Here is a 16,386-nt window from a genome sequence, read left to right on the forward strand (position 1 = left end):
TTATAATTGTTTGAATATCCAAAACAACTTTTTAGGAGACGCTATTTTAGCTAATTGCTAAATTACCAACTTAAAAGCGCGATTATTTACAAATATATTTTCCATTCTTTTCATATTGTTTGCTTGCTTTTATTGATTTGATGTTTGAGTGCGCACTAGCCTATGGCACCTGCTCACGCGAGCGCGTGCAACCCCGCGATCTTTTTTGAATGTGGAATGTTAGTCAACCAGCGTCATGGGGTGTGCATTTTTCAAGTACCTTAAAAATATATTCTGCGCAAAAACGCCGGACGAGTCTCGTTTGGTGCCGGAGACCAAAAAGGAATACTCATGGTAAGAGCAAATAATTAATTTTCAGTAATTTAATAAACACGTTTTAATTTGTTAAGGGACAAGAAATCGAAAGTCAATCCAAAAGACTTTACTATAGAAAACGTGGTCGATGCCGAAGTGGTGCGAGAGCCAAATTCAGTCAACGGCCGACAAATGATTATTCAAAATTGCAAGGGTTCGAAAATTCTGGTCCTCGACCATTGCAATTCAGTTACCATCGACGACTGTTCCGACTGCCAAATTATTTTGGGGCCCATGAGCGGAAGGTAAATTTTTTTTTAATTCTATTATTTCTTCAAACCAGAACAATTTTTTGTTTCAATTTTTCCAGCTTGTTCATTCGAGGATCAGAAAATTTGAGTCTAGTGGCGATTTGCGGGCAGTTTAGAGCTCGCGATTGCCGAAACGTCACGTCTTTCTTATGCTGCACGACGCAGCCATCGATAGAGGCTTGCTCAAGATTTGAATTCGGTTGCGCCCTGATCCAGTATAAAAATTTGAAAGGCCTCTAATTTAGCATTATTAAATTATTAATTTTATTAAATTTTGATTTTTCAGATCAAGTTAAAGATTCAGGTTTGAGCGTGTTCAACAACCAGTGGAGCCTGGTTTACGATTTTACGCCCGTGCCATCGGAGGGACCAAACTGGCAAATCGTCTCGTCTGAGAATATTACAAATTGGATTACAGTTGGGAGCGAAAATATAAATCAGTAAGCCGAAAATGAATTTTGTAATGATTTAAGATAATTTCTTGTCATTAGATTTGAACTGGTGATAGGCGAAAGAACAAAATCTGATGTTCCATTAACGCTTGGATATGATAGTGGAAATAAAGAGCACAGTCTCGTTGCTATTGCCGAGTGCTGCAATCAGTTGCAGGTTGCTTCAGAATTTATCTCTGTTCTAAATCAAGAGGTATAAAATTTGTCATAAATAAGGAAAAAAATCATATGTAAAATAATTAAATAGGAAAATCTTTTTATCGTCAAAACGACGGAATCAAAGATTGAAAAAGAGGAAATAGTGAAGGTACTGCCTAAATTTTCTAGCAAGGGTGAGGTGGTTAATATAATCGCAATTCATCTGGTGGGAGGTGAATCCCGAAGGAAATGCACACAGGTTGAAAATTGTTAAAAATGATTATGGCATTTCAATAATTAGAGTGTGTTTGTCAGATTGCAGATCTAGTGGGCAGAAAATTTGACAGCCTTGAACATTTGCACATTAGCGATTGTAGCGCTCATGCAAGTAAACTTGTGAAAACTTTCATGTCAAACGGATGAATCAACTTTCCACAGTAAATCTGTGACATCTGCGTTTTTTTGCAATACAAAAGAAAAACAATATATAAAAAAAAGGATTAAATTAATTTTGAAAAAAAAAATATAATTTTCCTAATATCACTACATATTTCCTAAACAAAGTCTTCGGGATAGATAAGTTTTTTTCTAATGGCGATCAACAATTAAAGGTGAGATTAAAGTATAAAAAGGTTATGTACAACTTGAGATTTTTAATAACTTTTCATGGTCGTGGCACATTTTGTCTCATCGTAAGGCAGAGATTTTGGTAGAACAAAAAACACGGTTTTGGTGAATAAAAATTCCAAAATTTCCCTACTTACTCCCCGCGATTGTTCAAGGGCAGCGAGCAGCGACCAACAACAATACTGAGGCCATGGAGTTTCCTCCTTAGATGGCTTTTACCTTCAACTGCTTCATCTTAGGAGCCTTCTTTTTCATCTGGCGCTTGTTTTCCTTCTCTTCCCAACGACGCTGCTTCTCAGGGTCATCCTCCTGCAATTAAATCACGCGCAACACCAGTTTAATACAAATGAAGAAAATATTTTTTTTTGCTTCAATATACAGGTTTTAAATTAAAACAATTAGCTCTATACAAATAAACGTACTTCACACTTAAATGTTAGGAATATTATGTTTCATGTCTGTAATCAAAATTTAATTAATCATGTTAAGAAAAAACTTACAGCCAAAATACGCTCCTTTTCTTGGCGTCTCTTGTCCTCTCGACGGGCAGCAGCAGCCTCAGCCCTGGCTGCATGGGTCGTCTTCAGGAAGGCCTCCTGAGCCTTCTGACGGTTGTTGATAGCCTTGATTTTTGCCTCCTTGCCAAGTTTCAAGCGCTTGACACGTTCCAGCAAATAAAATACCAACTGCATCAGAGGCCTGGCAGCTTCGGCCGCCTCCTGAGGCGTTTTCTGCTTTGTCGGCAGATTAAAAGTACAGATAAGTACCTTGGAAGCTTCGGGCAACTTGGAAGCAGCACTGGATTCACTGAAAAAAAATAATAGACCAAATAATTAACGTTAAAATTACTTTAAAATGAATTATTATTTTCATAAATGAAAATTCCCTTCTCTTACTCTTGAGGCAGTTTTGGTCCGGTGTACTGATCGGACACGTGGATGCAGTCAATCAAGTCGCTGTACTTGTTGAGCGCATCAACCATACGCCGGTCAATCAAAGAGGCCGAGACCTCACCGATTTCATTCATCAAATTAAAGGAAGGAGATACACCCATTTTCTCGAGAGACTTCCTCTCTGGGCAGAAGACGTTGATGTCAGCCATGTCCTTCACAAGACGCAGCGCAGTCTTCTTTGAGGCGATGCACATGACGAACGAGTCCACTTCGGTCAGATTGACACGAACCTGGACCTGATCAGCTACAGGTCGGAGCATTTGGCTGATGACAGCCACCAGATCTTGCCGCTTGAGAAGCTTCAATTCAACCAGCATTCCTTCGCAGCAAGTTCGCCCGCTGCACCAAAGGGTGAAGACGTTTTCAGACTCTTTTATCAGTCCTGTATTTGTATCGATGTCTTTGCTTCCGTCATCACCTGGAAGAATTAGTTTTAGTTAATACCAAATTTTAAACCATTCAAAAATATTTTCTTCCTGTGTAAGGCTATATATTTTTAAATAATCTAAATATTATTTTATATTTTCTTCTACAATTTATACAGGCCAGGGTAGGGACATGGGAATAAATATAAAAACGAACTAATTTAAATTGGTAAATAGGATTAGATTTTGAAAGGTTTCATCATGCAAACACATTCCGTACCAACCGTGTAATATTATCTTTATATAGCATTTAATTTTCATTCACATTGAAAAAACTCTAAACATAAATTGCTTTGAAAAATGCATGAAATTCAGTCCAAGATCAGTAAATACTAGTGTTGACTAAAAACGAATAGCACGGAGACCGTGAAATTTAATTTCTCACCAACGAGGCTAAAGTTTTCCTCCAGCAGACTTTTGTGTGCCGAGAACCACGCATTGGCCAGTCTCTGGTTCTTCGACCGACCGACCATGAAGTTGAGGAAGTAGACGGCCAACCCTGCAAGCATCAGCATCTCAAGGTAGTACGAGTCCCAGTTGGTGCGAAGGTGCATTGGGACTTTGGTGATAGTCAGTCGAGGCACCTCTTTGTTGCCACCAACGGGTTCTTTGGCGTCCCAGCCTTCAAACTCTTCCTCGTCGGCCAGATGCTCCATTTCGAGGTCTTCCAACACGGGTTCCTCTTCGTCTTCGACCTCGACTTCAGCATCCTCGATCGAGTCGGCCGCATCCGGCGACGAGGCTACATTCTCAAACTCCTCTTCAAAGTCTTCGAACTCGGCGAACTCGTCCTTCTCGGCAGCCAAGAAAGGCACCGAGACCAGCAGGCACGTCAGAAGCACCCACGGCAGTCGCATTTCGACTAGAATACGTTAATTTCGTTTTTGATTGATGAATTGATGCGAAATGAACGCTGATTAAAATCGTGTTGGATCTGAATTCTGAAAGTAAAAAGGGGTTAGGGAGAAGAAAATCAGCTGACGCATGCACAGTGAATACATACACAGTGAACCGGTTAAAACCGCAATCTAAAATTAATCAATACATAACCGTATTCTCATCTGTAATTTTGATATTTTCAGATGTAAATTCTTTGTAAATTTAAAAAATAATATTTTTTACCGTTCAAATATGATAAGCCCACCTGCCCCACCTTGTATTTTATGTGAAAATTATAAGGATGACTTTTCAACTCGGTGTTTTGATTTCTTCTGCGGTAGAGAACTGTCAACTGTTTAAACTGTTGATGCCAACCTAATAATTTTTACCACAAAGTATGGAAACAACTGTATCGTAATAAATAACAATTTATAACACAATTTCAAGCATAAAATCGTTATATTTTATTCTTTTAATTAAAAAAATTGTTTTTTTAGCTACGTATAAAAAAATTATGCATTATTTTTATAAAACTATACATTATTTTTGTTGGTTGGCATCACTGACGTTAAAATGGCTCTTGCTGCAGGTATGCGCTACACGTGACTGTCTAAAACATTTCAATTATTCTTGAAAATCCCTGTGAAATATCTAAATCTTTGCTTTCCAAAAATTTTAGAGCTTCGTCGGCGATTGTCCTCGTCTGATTTCGGGCCTCCGGAGAAACGTCTTCGCCTAGCCGTTCAAATTTTTGAGTCACCCCACCTGCGGGTCGCTCGCAAAGAAGAGGCTGTCATAGAAGCCCTTTGCCGGCAAGAGTCATGGGAGGCCCTTCGCGAATGTCTTCAGAGCGAACGCTTCAGCAAGGCCATCCTTCGACCCAGCATCAGGAAAAAACTGGTCCAAGTTGCTGCCCGGGATCCGGAGCAGGAGTGCGGCCGCCTGCTCTTGTCAGACCAGCAGACCTCCAATTATTTGGCCGCTCGACCACAGGAGTACACTGCTCTGTGCCACAGCGTGTTCTCCAACAAGCCAGACGTGGCAAGTCTCAAAGCGGCTATTTCATGTGCCAAACGTTCTCCAAACCCCCCTTCGTTGGCCCCTTTTCTTCCATTCCTGGCTGAAGTTGAACTGGACGAAGCGGCTGTCCGGCTTCTGATCACTGTCGTTGGCTCGGAACAAGAAATTCTGGACAGTCTGGCGGATAACGTTAGCCCTAACACTGTTGGCTTGGCTGCCAGAGTCGTTGCTGCTAAATACGGACGCAGACACTCAAAAGCTGAGGAATTTGTCTTTCAAGTTATTGGACTTGCAAAGAGCAACGAAGCTCTCGGCCAGGCTTTGTCTGCTGTGGAGACCATTGAGGACAGAGACAAGCTGAGTGCTGTTTTCCAAAGTCGACTTGCAGATACAAGTTCTAAAAATCTGACAGCAGCTTTCAAACCACTGGCCCATCTTGATATTCTCTTGTTCGAGACCCTTCTTCCAAAGCTGATGGCCATTTCAATCAAAGACGAAGCACTGGACGAGCTGTTAGTGGACGCCTTGACTGCCGCTGAGAAGGAACAGCGACCTCATAAATTGATATCTAAACTCCTGGACGGCATAACAAAAAATAACGAACCAAAACTTATGAGGTTTCCACAGGCATTAGTTTTATCTGCCCTTACTTGGCCATCAAAAAATCTTGCAGCAGCTATATCTGCGTTGATTTTTAATTTGCTAAATAATACAGGTGATTTTAAATCATTTATGAATTGGTGATTTTCTAATTTAATCTTTTTAGAGGAAGCATTCTTCGTCTCATCTGCAACCTTGCTGGTCAGTTTGCTAGAAGCTTCAAAAGCCGCCCAGCACAACACCCCTTATCTGGTGCGGGATAAATTTGTAGGCCTGCAGCAACAGGTGCAACAGGTATTGGAAAAATTTGAGCCAATTGCTAAAAAAGCTGCCAAGAAGAAACATCAAGGCGCATTTTTATCAAAATACCTAGAACTCTGCTTTGCCTTTGGCGAACTGAACTTGTTGCTGAAGCACTATGCAGAAGAAGGCACCGAGTCTTGTTACGACGTGGGATCAACCTTGCTGGATTTCAGCTTACTCTTGTCCTTTGTGTCAGATTGGCCCGATTTTGCAAATGATGCTATTGCTGTGGACGAATGCAAGAATAAAGTTGTAAGTCAGTAATATAATATATCGTTCATACAGCGGCTAAATGGACAAAATGAAATTTACAATTGAGACGTTTGGTTAGTTTGAAATTTTCAATATCAACGATTGGTCATTTCCCGATTTACAGGCACGGGTGTTCTAATCGAGAAAAACAGCGTTATTTGTGTGTCAACGGGAAAGTGATTTTTGAGAGCGTCTAAAACAGGCCCGGACTGGGTAATCGGGCGCACCGGGCGAGAGCCCGGTGGGCCGCGGCCCCCGTGGGCCGCCAAAAGGCCGCGAAGCGGCCTTCGGGCTGCGGCAAAAGCGCACGGACCGCGAAGCGGGCCGCGCGCTTTCCGCGCTTACGAAGTGCGCCGCTCGTGTCGGGCCGGCTGGGCGGCTGGCAGACCGGCCCCGCGGCCCTGAAGGGCCCTCAGTAAAAGCAAATGGGTTATTAAGGGGCCGTCAGCCCGTGAAAATGAAAAAAAAATTTATTTTGCGCGAGCGAAGCAAGTGATTTTTTGCCTTGGGTCTTTTGACGATTATGTGCGCACTCTGATTGGTTCTTAGCTTGATTTTGAGCGCTCTCTGGGGACCAAGGTACGAACTAACTTTAAAAAGAGGGGGGACGCCAGATTATTTCTGCTAATTTTTTGTGAGCGCTAATTATTACACCCTCAACCCTGGTTGAACTTGGCCTCTGAACAAAAAATTTTCACATTTTTCAGCGACCATCTAAAAATCCCAAACAGATCAATCTGATCATTTGTGGCTAATTTTTGTGAACGCTAATTTTTACACCCTCACCCCTAGTTGGCCGCCGAAGGCGCCAAACAAAAAATTTTCACATTTTTCAGCGACCATCTAAAAATCCCGAACAGATCATTCTGATCATTTCTGGCTACTTTTTGTGAACGCTAATTTTTTCACCCTCGCCCATAGTTGAACTTGGCCGCCGAAGGCGCCAAACAAAAAATTTTCACATTTTTCAGCGACCATCTAAAAATCCCGAACAGATCATTCTGATCATTTCTGGCTACTTTTTGTGAACGCTAATTTTTTCACCCTCACCCATAGTTGAACTTGGCCGCCGAAGGCGCCGAACAAAAAATTTTCATGTTTTTCAGCGACCATCTAAAAATCCCGAACAGATCATTCTGATCATTTCTGGCTACTTTTTGTGAACGCAAATTTTTACACCCTCACCCCTAGTTGACCGCCGAAGGCGCCGAACAAAAAATTTTCATGTTTTTCAGCGACCATCTAAAAATCCCGAACAGATCATTCTGATCATTTTTGGTTACTTTTTGTGATCGCAAATTTTTACACCCTCACCCCAAGTTGGCCGCCGAAGGCGCCGAACAAAAAATTTTCATGTTTTTCAGCGACCATCTAAAAATCCCGAACAGATCAATCTGATCATTTCTGGCTACTTTTTGTGAACGCTAATTTTTTCACCCTCACCCCTAGTTGACCGCCGAAGGCGCCGAACAAAAAAAATTTTCATGTTTTTCAGTGACCATCTAAAAATCCCGAACAGATCATTCTGATCATTTCTGGCTACTTTTTGTGAACGCAAATTTTTACACCCTCACCCCAAGTTGGCCGCCGAAGGCGCCGAACAAAAAATTTTCATGTTTTTTGGCGACCATCTAAAAATCCCGAACAGATCAATCTGATCATTTCTGGCTACTTTTTGTGAACGCTAATTTTTTCACCCTCACCCATAGTTGAACTGTGCCGCTGAAGGCGCCGAACAAAAAATTTTCATGTTTTTCAGAGACCATCTAAAAATCCCGAACAGATCATTCTGATCATTTCTGGCTACTTTTTGTGAACGCAAATTTTTACACCCTCACCCCTAGTTGGCCGCCGAAGGCGCCGAACAAAAAATTTTCATGTTTTTTGGCGACCATCTAAAAATCCCGAACAGATCAATCTGATCATTTCTGGCTACTTTTTGTGAACGCTAATTTTTTCACCCTCACCCATAGTTGAACTGTGCCGCTGAAGGCGCCGAACAAAAAATTTTCATGTTTTTCAGAGACCATCTAAAAATCCCGAACAGATCAATCTGATCATTTCTGGCTACTTTTTGTGAACGCTAATTTTTTCACCCTCTCCCATAGTTGAACTTGGCCGCTGAAGGCGCCGAACAAAAAATTTTCATGTTTTTCGGCGACCATCTAAAAATCCCGAACAGATCATTCTGATCATTTCTGGCTACTTTTTGTGAACGCAAATTTTTACACCCTCACCCCTTGTTGGCCGCCGAAGGCGCCGAACAAAAAATTTTCATGTTTTTCGGCGACCATCTAAAAATCCCGAACAGATCAATCTGATCATTTCTGGCTACTTTTTGTGAACGCTAATTTTTACACCCTCACCCCTGTGGTTGAACTTGGCCCCGAACAAAAAATTCATTGTTTGCCGCGACTATCTAAAAGTCCTAAACGAAACTTTCAGATCATATATCTGGCTACTTTCTGCAAAAGCTTATTTTTACTCCCTGGCATGATGTAAAATTATCGCTGAGTCTTGAAATATGAAGATTTATTAATTCTTAATTCAGTACCTAATATTTTTTCCGCTTGCTTCGCTCGCAAATTGTGTTTTCAGTTTTACTAAAATATTAAATTATATATATTTCAATTTTCAAATGATTACTATTTTTTCCGTGCTTAAAAAAAATTAAATTTGTTTAAAAATTGCGGTGGCAATAGTTCCATATTATTTGCCGGCGAAGCCGGCGCGCTCGGGGCCAAAAATGGGCCGCCGGCGTAGCCGGCGGGCCGGGGGCCCGCTAGAGGGCCGTCGCCGGCGAAGCCGGCGCGCAAAATTGGGCCGTTTAGTTGGCGTGGGCCGCCTATTTTAAAAACGCCCGGTAAAATTTTTAGAGCCAGTCCGGCACTGGTCTAAAAAATGGAAATTTTGAGATTTCAAGGGTGGTCAGTCATGAAATTAGTTGATTTAATTTATATTTATGCGCTAAAAATATAGGAAAAATCCGGATTTCCCGGAAAAGTGAGATATAAGGAGGTTTGACAAAAAATTCATATCTCAGCTTCTACTTGAGATAAATTCAAAAATTTAAAGCGAAAATGCAGCTCAAGACATGCCCTTTCTCGGGGATGGGTAGGGATAATTTTCAAGGCCATGTTTCTTAATGAGGGTGAGGTGATAAAAATTGAGGGGTTGTAAAACAAATGTTATGCAACTTGCAGAACGTTGGAAAAAATTACAAAGAACCCTCATCATATGAGACAACAACCCCTCATAGGGCGAATATTTCCTGCAACCTCTTGGTATTGAAAATAAATCCCCAAAATAGGTCCATTTTGGCCATATGAGACACATATTCAAGAATTAATTACAATACCAAGGGGTTGCAGGAAATATTCGCCCTATGAGGGGTTGTTGTCTCATATGATGAGGTTTCTTTGTAATTTTTTCCAACGTTCTGCAAGTTGCATAACATTTGTTTTACAACCCCTCAATTTTTATCACCTCACCCTCATTAAGAAACATGGCCTTGAAAATTATCCCTACCCATCCCCAAGAAAGGGCATGTCTTGAGCTGCATTTTCGCTTTAAATTTTTGAATTTATCTCAAGTAGAAGCTGAGATATGAATTTTTTGTCAAACCTCCTTATATCTCACTTTTCCGGGAAATCCGGATTTTTCCTATATTTTTAGCGCATAAATATAAATTAAATCAACTAATTTCATGACTGACCACCCTTGAAATCTCAAAATTTCCATTTTTTAGACGCTCTCAAAAATCACTTTCCCGTTGACACACAAATAACGCTGTTTTTCTCGATTAGAACACCCGTGCCTGTAAATCGGGAAATGACCAATCGTTGATATTGAAAATTTCAAACTAACCAAACGTCTCAATTGTAAATTTCATTTTGTCCATTTAGCCGCTGTATGAACGATATTATACAAAAAATTGAAATTTAACAAGAAAAAATTCATATTTTTCGTACAATAGTTCGAAAATTGATTCATTAATTTTATTTTTTTGCAGGTTCTTTTGGTAGACCAAAAGATAAGGGCTACCACTCTGTTGAATCTTGACCTCGATCAGGGGCAGCAAGAGGCAGCTGCATTAATGTTGGCTAGCTGTCCGCCTGGACACCTTCACTCATCTTTGAACCTACTTCGTAAAAGCCTTAGCAAGTCAACGGTGGCTCAAGTTGCAGACTCCTTGGCAGCTAGTCTTCTCTTGAATCCAAAGCAACAGTTCAGCAGTCATTTTGACAATTGCGTGGCCTTGGCTCTGTTGAGAGCCATGAAAAAGTCAGACGCTGCCCACGGAGTCTTGGGAAATCTCAAACTTTCTAATGTGGTGGCACCCTGCGATCCAATGGATGCTCCTGATCCCAAGCCAAGGAACAACTTGATGGCCATTTTGCTGGCCTTTGGACAACTTCGAGTGACAGACAAAGCTACAAGACTTCTTTCTGCGGCCGCGTTATTGGCTGCGTGTTATAATTTGAAAGACGGATGGGATGTAGCCATACCTGTTTTGGTAACTCTCTTCAGTGAAATTGAGAATAATTTCAATTTGGGAAAATTGATCAAATTCACTAATGAGGCTACTGTGAATGCTGATGAAAGGTACAAGCTTAACTTTAAATAAATTAATTTAGCAAGTAATTAATGATTTCTTTCAGCATGCTTAAGAAGTTTGTGTGCGCCCTGTTTTATAAAAAGATGCCTTCTGAAAATGATATAAGGAGCTTCAATTCTCGCTCGATGAAACCCTTGGCACTGGTATCTCTCAAATTCTTACTGGTAAATGCTTTTTGCTTAAAATGAACAAAGTGTAATTCATATTTTTTTTACGACAAATATTTGTCATATTCATCTTTTTTTTATAATTATGTATTTCTAAATTTAAATTTTCTACAGGACCAAAAGGGATCGGAAAGTATAAAAAAGCAGTTGGTTGACATTGCCATGGCGTACGGTGCAGATTTGGAGAAGATTAGGCCCTCCTTGAAGAACAAAATTCCCAACATCAGTAGATCCTCTCCCCAGCAACTCACTGATCTTTTCAAGAGCAAAACTGTCATAGATGCCCTTGCAGCAGATAAGGCACTAATTCGAATGATGCAATTCAACCTTGCAGACATGAAAACCGTCAAAGCTGCTGCAGTTTGCTTGAATGCTTTTCTCACTTCAAGATCTGCTCTTGCTGTAGATCGTATTCCTGTCATTCAGCAAAAACTGCAAAAGATTTGTGCAGCCATTATCGAAGGCCAAAATGAAGACTTGGCTGTAGATGTTGCACATTTGGTTGAAGGCATGGGTGTAGCAATGGCCAGGCACAGAAAGGACTTTTCTCGCGCCGCCCCCTACTTTGTGGCTGATGTTTTGCATCTCTTTGAGACAAAAAATATTCAGAAGAGTGTCAAAGTATGTGCTAATATTACATAGATGAAGTAATAAGACATTTTTTGGCTTCTTTTTAGGTTCACATGGAAAGATACATGCAGGCTCTTCTTCGTCTCTGTGATGAACATGGTGAATTGTTCCTTCTAAGAGCTTCCAGTCCTGCGTGTCAGCAAATTCTACATGCCCAGTTGGCAGAAAAAAAGAAAATTGAGCGCTCTGTGTGATACAACTCTCAATAAGTAATATTTTTGTCTTCATCTATGCATAAAATATTTCTGTCATAAGATTTTAAATTTTAAGTATTTGAAATGTGACACTGACGTTGAAGTTAATATTTAGCCATTCTAAAACCAGCAAGGAATTTTTTTTATTTAAATCATTTGTGGAATCGAAATCAGGCGCAACATACATAATTTAAAGTGCAGTATCATTTCACAAAAAAAGACAAATTTTTACCATCTTATATATATGCAATTTAAAAATTTAAGTTTAGAATTTCAGCATCTTCTGCAATTTCATAGCTTATAGTACCCCATGTCGGAGAACATTTTTCAATTGAAAAGCTGCAGCTTATTTTGGAGGTTTTTAGGAAGTGGTGTGCTCTCAACTAACTTGGAAATGAGTCCATGAAGTTTTTGGCCCTCATTGCGACACTCGGACAATCTTCTTCTGACACACCAAAGACTCAGAGTTTCAAGTGTTTGAATCCTGCCTCGGACTACAAAATTTTTAGCAAATCTTTTTCAAGTTAAAAAATTTTAACAAACCATTTGCTTTCTTGATCTCTTTAGTGGTGATGCCTTTTTCTTGCAGCAATTCCAAGGTTTGGGTCAAAATTTTCTCATCAAACTTTTTGTGCAAGAGTTTGTCCCAGGGCAAGGTGCAGTTTGGTCCAAGGAATGTTTTCAAAATGAGCAGCACTGAAAGTATAAGGTTACAATTCAGTTCTGGTTGAATATTTAAATTAATACCATTTGAACTTACGTGGTCTGCTACAGAAATTTTGGATGTAAAAGTTGCTTTTGCTCTGAGAGCGTGAAAACATCAAACGCATATTAATCATCATTTGAGTAATAACGTCAAAGGGGTTTTCTGGGATCTCAGTCATAATATACTGGGCAAATTTTGACATATCCAAGGAATGTGGCATGAACGCCAGAAAAGGTCCCAGCAATGTTACCACTTGAAACCACGAGCCACTGAGGCGCAAAGTCTCATCTGTTAGAATACAATTGATGGATTATATTTGTTTCAATATTTATGGCAAACCCACCTTCAATGCAAAATTCACACAAAATTGCAGAGAGACTACGCAAATTTCCATTGTAGTTGTTGTGATTGTTAGTCTGGAACTCACAGGACTGAATTGCATTGTAGACGAGCGCCAAACTTGGAGGCAAAATGTTCTTATTGTTTTCAGCAACACATCCAAGGTCTCGAAAGACTCCAACCTGGACTTTCATATCTTGAACAGTATTATGTGCGAGTCTACCCCAGCGCCACAGGTCAATCTTGAGTAGATAGTAGCTCAGGGGATCCAGCAAGAATTCATTCGGAATAATCAGTGCCTGCTTCAAAATTATCCATTCATTGTCACGCGAGCTGCCTCTCCTTGAACGCCAACTTCCCTTGCTTAATATTGGCATGTTGAACTTGGGAAAATTCTCGTCTTTTAGGACATTGTTAATTTCATCAGAAATTCTGCCTTTCATATTGAAGCACATATCAATGTAATCAAATATTGGGTTGGTCTTTTCAAATTGTGATTTTTCAATTTTTCCAAAATACTTTGGCTGCATGATGTACTTGAAGCAGTTTGGAGACTCGGGAGAAAATTCAAAATTCTTGACGAGCTTGGAAAACATAAACGAGATGATGTTGGGATGTTTGTTTCCTACTGGCACATTGGGGTTGGCACCAAGTTCCAGAAGCTTCAAGAATGCCTTTATAACCACATAAGTTTTTTTCATTTTTGCACTAATTTCTATGCATATATACAGTATATCTTACTTGAGATTTAGGATAGGTATGCATAAAAGATCTCATCAAAACGGTGTTTCCGTTGTTGTCCACATCATTCACATTGGCACCCAAATTCACCAGGAATTCAATTTTTTTAACATACTTTGAAAAAATCATCAGCAAGGTTGAACCATCTGCAAATTGAGGAATTGGAAAAATAAAAAGTTTTGTACTAATTAAAAATACTATAATTATGTTCACCTGCGCTCCTTGCAGACAGTCCGGCTTGGAGATCTTTGTTCAGCATTTTGCACACAAGTTCCCAAGAAGTTGCCACAGGTGATGTGGGATTGCATGCAGCTAGAGTGAAGCAGTTCAGTCCTTCTTCAGTGCAGAAGGTTTCGCCTTCGCTCAGAAGTTTCTCAATGGTGGGGAAATCCACATTCATGATAGCTCTGTGAATTCCCGTCCTGTGACTACCAAGGTCACCAGGTTGGCTTCTTGTGGAGCGACGAGGGATTTTTGCTTCTGGAGGAGCCTCACATCCTTCGTCCCGACTTTGATTGTTCTTCTCCATCTTCTAAAAAATTTCTCTGTTTAGAAATAATGACGTATGAATGAGAAAATCTTTAAAATGCTATTTAGTTTTTTTTATAATGGCTTTTGGCTTTTCTATTACATTAAAAACAATGGGGAAATATCACTACAAGTTTACATTCTGGATCCTTTCAGCACTTTGTATATATGTTCTAAATAAATAAATACATATTAATGAGCCTTAATTTTGATTTCGAGGCAGTTTTACAACGAGGATAAATGCAATTTTTCCTAACTTGGATTTTTGATTTTTAATAAGTAAATTATAGTGTTCAAGGTGTCCAGAAGTTGAATTTATTGGAAAAATATGTACCTAAGTATAAATCGCACTTGGTGTGACTCTATGAATCGTGCCTTGATCTTGATCGTATTTTGTGGATTTGAAAAAAAAACTACATAATAAAATTGTAAGTTACAAAAGCTGATTGATGTTGATGTGTGCAATCTCTGGCGACTCTGGCTCATACACCTTTCAGCACAAGAATAGGAAGTCAAAAATATTAAACGCCGCGCAAATCGCCAAAAGATATATAGTTAAAATTTGTGTAAATACTTATGCAAAAAGACCCAAAATTTAAGTTTAGTATGCGCTTTTGCACGTCTTTTCGCTATGTGTGCACTACTTTGCATGCATTTTAAGACTTTCCTTGCACTTTGAATTATACATACCTTTGCCTAATTGCCCTAGTCAAGTAGTCAGCCTAGCCTCTAATCCAACGGTTGAGGAAATGGGGGAGTCAGGGCACCCCCAGGGATCCAGAGGATTTTAACGTGAGGACGAGTACGTGAATAAATTATGGAGAGATCTGACTATTATGACAGCAACAATTAATATAAAACGATCAAAAAACAATAATCGACAATCTATGTATTTGCAAAACACGCAGTGTTGCAGTTCAGAGTATACTGACCTAAGCAGGATCCAATTGTCCCAATATGTAGTCTGAACAATCTCTTTTCTTGCACTGATCGACAGTATCGACACACAGTGTCGCATGTCGCACAAATTTATGCACACAAACTCGGCGAAACACCAATTCTCCCTCCGTGTCCCTGTACTCCCTCTCCCGCTGCTGGCTCTTGGTTGGCTTGTTTGGCTCGTGCTGACGAAGAGAGCGAGATCTAACAAGTCTGGACGAAGATGAGAAACTATTAACGTATCGCAAGAGGGAAGGAAGGAAACTTAAAAAGCCGTGTGTTGAGACGACTTGAAATAATATTATTATATTACATGTCATATTATATCATGATTAACCATTATAAGTATTATAACGCGGTATACTGACAAAAAAAAATATTGTATTTTATTCATTTTATGTTTGTAAATAAGAGATCTAAATGAGTGCGATTATATGAGGGGCGGTCGAGTTAGAAAATAATATTTTTTTTGTTACAATTAATTTATTGAATATTTCAGTACAAAAAAAATTGAAAATATTTGTGCTTGCCTTCATTATTTGAAAAAAATTTATTTTTAAGAATATGCCTACAGCTATAAGCATTATTTATTGAGAAAGCATTAATATTTAACATAAATTTTATAAATTCACTATGCAACAAAAACCCTTATCTAAAATCTTGTTTTTAATTTTGTCAGAAATAAAAAAAAAAATTTAAAGTTGCAAGAATTTGAATCCTTATGCATTCCATTCTTATAATTCTTATTGAATTGTATTGTATCTTGTAAAAATCAGGGAGAGGATAATTTAAAATTATGATGATTGTTTTTTTATAATTATTTTTGATAAAATTTTCTTCCAGTTAATAAAAATGTAATGTTCATTGCTTTCTTTCTCAAATTTAAGTAGAATTTGCAGCTTTAATTGATTATGTATTCACCGTATTCACAAAATGAAAAAATTATAGGCAATGAAGGCAGTGCGTTTTGCAGTTTGAAACGCCGAGTTAGTTCTTTTTTTCTTTAGACATTATTTTCATTCTTTCCCTTTTCCCTATGCTATTATGGAGTGACTGAATGCCGCGCAGCCAATTCGCAAGCCGAGTTGCTTTTAAAAGCTATTTTATGGTGTCTTGGTCACACATTATTAGACACTAAAATGCGAGGCTGGCTGGAATTTCAAATAATAATAGAACAAATAAATATAATTACATTCTTTTGGTCTAAGATTTAAAGAAATTATTATATGCAGCATTAATAGTTGATATAGTACTGACATTTATAAGTTTT

The 16,386-nt window shown here is 39.1% G+C and overlaps 4 protein-coding genes across 8 annotated transcripts; 2 read left to right on the forward strand and 2 right to left on the reverse strand.

Annotated features, from left to right (window-relative positions):
- The first annotated feature begins 76 nt into the window (after positions 1–76).
- LOC132196895 (protein XRP2-like) lies at positions 77–2,181 on the forward strand. Its single transcript, XM_059619831.1, has 7 exons — positions 77–333; positions 390–599; positions 665–837; positions 892–1,045; positions 1,097–1,250; positions 1,305–1,454; positions 1,511–2,181. Exons 1-7 carry the CDS (start codon positions 236–238, stop codon positions 1,616–1,618), a joined length of 1,047 nt encoding a protein of 348 aa, XP_059475814.1. The 5' UTR covers positions 77–235; the 3' UTR covers positions 1,619–2,181.
- LOC132196891 (PAT complex subunit CCDC47) lies at positions 1,809–4,429 on the reverse strand. Of its 2 annotated transcripts, none has more exons than XM_059619828.1 (5): positions 4,323–4,429; positions 3,586–4,141; positions 2,719–3,193; positions 2,323–2,629; positions 1,809–2,131 (listed from the first exon to the last, which is right to left on the reverse strand). In XM_059619828.1, the coding sequence occupies exons 2-5, from the start codon at positions 4,055–4,057 to the stop codon at positions 2,027–2,029; spliced, it is 1,359 nt and encodes a 452-aa protein (XP_059475811.1). In that variant the 5' UTR covers positions 4,058–4,141; positions 4,323–4,429; the 3' UTR covers positions 1,809–2,026. The 2 variants fall into 2 exon arrangements, with proteins under 2 accessions (XP_059475811.1, XP_059475810.1); XM_059619827.1 differs by lacking the exon at positions 4,323–4,429 and adding an exon at positions 4,204–4,255.
- Positions 4,430–4,648: 219 nt separating this feature from the next.
- On the forward strand, positions 4,649–12,034 carry LOC132197418 (uncharacterized). The gene is made up of 7 exons (XM_059620700.1): positions 4,649–4,668; positions 4,759–5,814; positions 5,866–6,254; positions 10,267–10,859; positions 10,916–11,036; positions 11,154–11,660; positions 11,717–12,034. The coding sequence occupies exons 1-7, from the start codon at positions 4,653–4,655 to the stop codon at positions 11,861–11,863; spliced, it is 2,829 nt and encodes a 942-aa protein (XP_059476683.1). The 5' UTR covers positions 4,649–4,652; the 3' UTR covers positions 11,864–12,034.
- Positions 11,810–15,230, reverse strand: LOC132197419 (uncharacterized). Of its 4 annotated transcripts, none has more exons than XM_059620703.1 (8): positions 15,110–15,230; positions 14,868–15,008; positions 13,863–14,178; positions 13,650–13,795; positions 12,913–13,582; positions 12,624–12,857; positions 12,407–12,559; positions 11,810–12,357 (listed from the first exon to the last, which is right to left on the reverse strand). In XM_059620703.1, the coding sequence occupies exons 3-8, from the start codon at positions 14,176–14,178 to the stop codon at positions 12,191–12,193; spliced, it is 1,686 nt and encodes a 561-aa protein (XP_059476686.1). In that variant the 5' UTR covers positions 14,868–15,008; positions 15,110–15,230; the 3' UTR covers positions 11,810–12,190. The 4 variants fall into 4 exon arrangements, with proteins under 4 accessions (XP_059476686.1, XP_059476684.1, XP_059476685.1 ...); XM_059620701.1 differs by having other exon boundaries at positions 13,863–14,181; XM_059620702.1 differs by having other exon boundaries at positions 13,863–14,194.
- Positions 15,231–16,386: the final 1,156 nt, after the last annotated feature.

The sequence above is a fragment of the Neocloeon triangulifer genome, unplaced genomic scaffold (assembly GCF_031216515.1).
Source record: "Neocloeon triangulifer isolate White Clay Creek 2 clone unplaced genomic scaffold, ASM3121651v1 ptg000012l, whole genome shotgun sequence".
NCBI lineage: Eukaryota > Metazoa > Arthropoda > Insecta > Ephemeroptera > Baetidae > Neocloeon > Neocloeon triangulifer.

Coding starts and splice junctions, on each gene's coding strand:
- LOC132196895 (XM_059619831.1), top strand. CDS start 236: ATGGGGTGTGCATTTTTCAAGTACCTTAAAAATATATTCTGCGCAAAA. Junction 334..389: donor ACCAAAAAGGAATACTCATG/GTAAGAGCAAAT, acceptor TAATTTGTTAAG/GGACAAGAAATCGAAAGTCA. Junction 600..664: donor TTGGGGCCCATGAGCGGAAG/GTAAATTTTTTT, acceptor CAATTTTTCCAG/CTTGTTCATTCGAGGATCAG.
- LOC132196891 (XM_059619828.1), bottom strand. CDS start 4,057: ATGCGACTGCCGTGGGTGCTTCTGACGTGCCTGCTGGTCTCGGTGCCT. Junction 2,630..2,718: donor GGACCAAAACTGCCTCAAGA/GTAAGAGAAGGG, acceptor ATTTTTTTTCAG/TGAATCCAGTGCTGCTTCCA. Junction 2,132..2,322: donor AAAAGGAGCGTATTTTGGCT/GTAAGTTTTTTC, acceptor ATTTAATTGCAG/GAGGATGACCCTGAGAAGCA.
- LOC132197418 (XM_059620700.1), top strand. Junction 11,037..11,153: donor TATCTCTCAAATTCTTACTG/GTAAATGCTTTT, acceptor AATTTTCTACAG/GACCAAAAGGGATCGGAAAG. Junction 11,661..11,716: donor ATATTCAGAAGAGTGTCAAA/GTATGTGCTAAT, acceptor GCTTCTTTTTAG/GTTCACATGGAAAGATACAT.
- LOC132197419 (XM_059620703.1), bottom strand. CDS start 14,178: ATGGAGAAGAACAATCAAAGTCGGGACGAAGGATGTGAGGCTCCTCCA. Junction 13,796..13,862: donor ACTGTCTGCAAGGAGCGCAG/GTGAACATAATT, acceptor CTCAATTTGCAG/ATGGTTCAACCTTGCTGATG. Junction 13,583..13,649: donor ATACCTATCCTAAATCTCAA/GTAAGATATACT, acceptor GTGGTTATAAAG/GCATTCTTGAAGCTTCTGGA.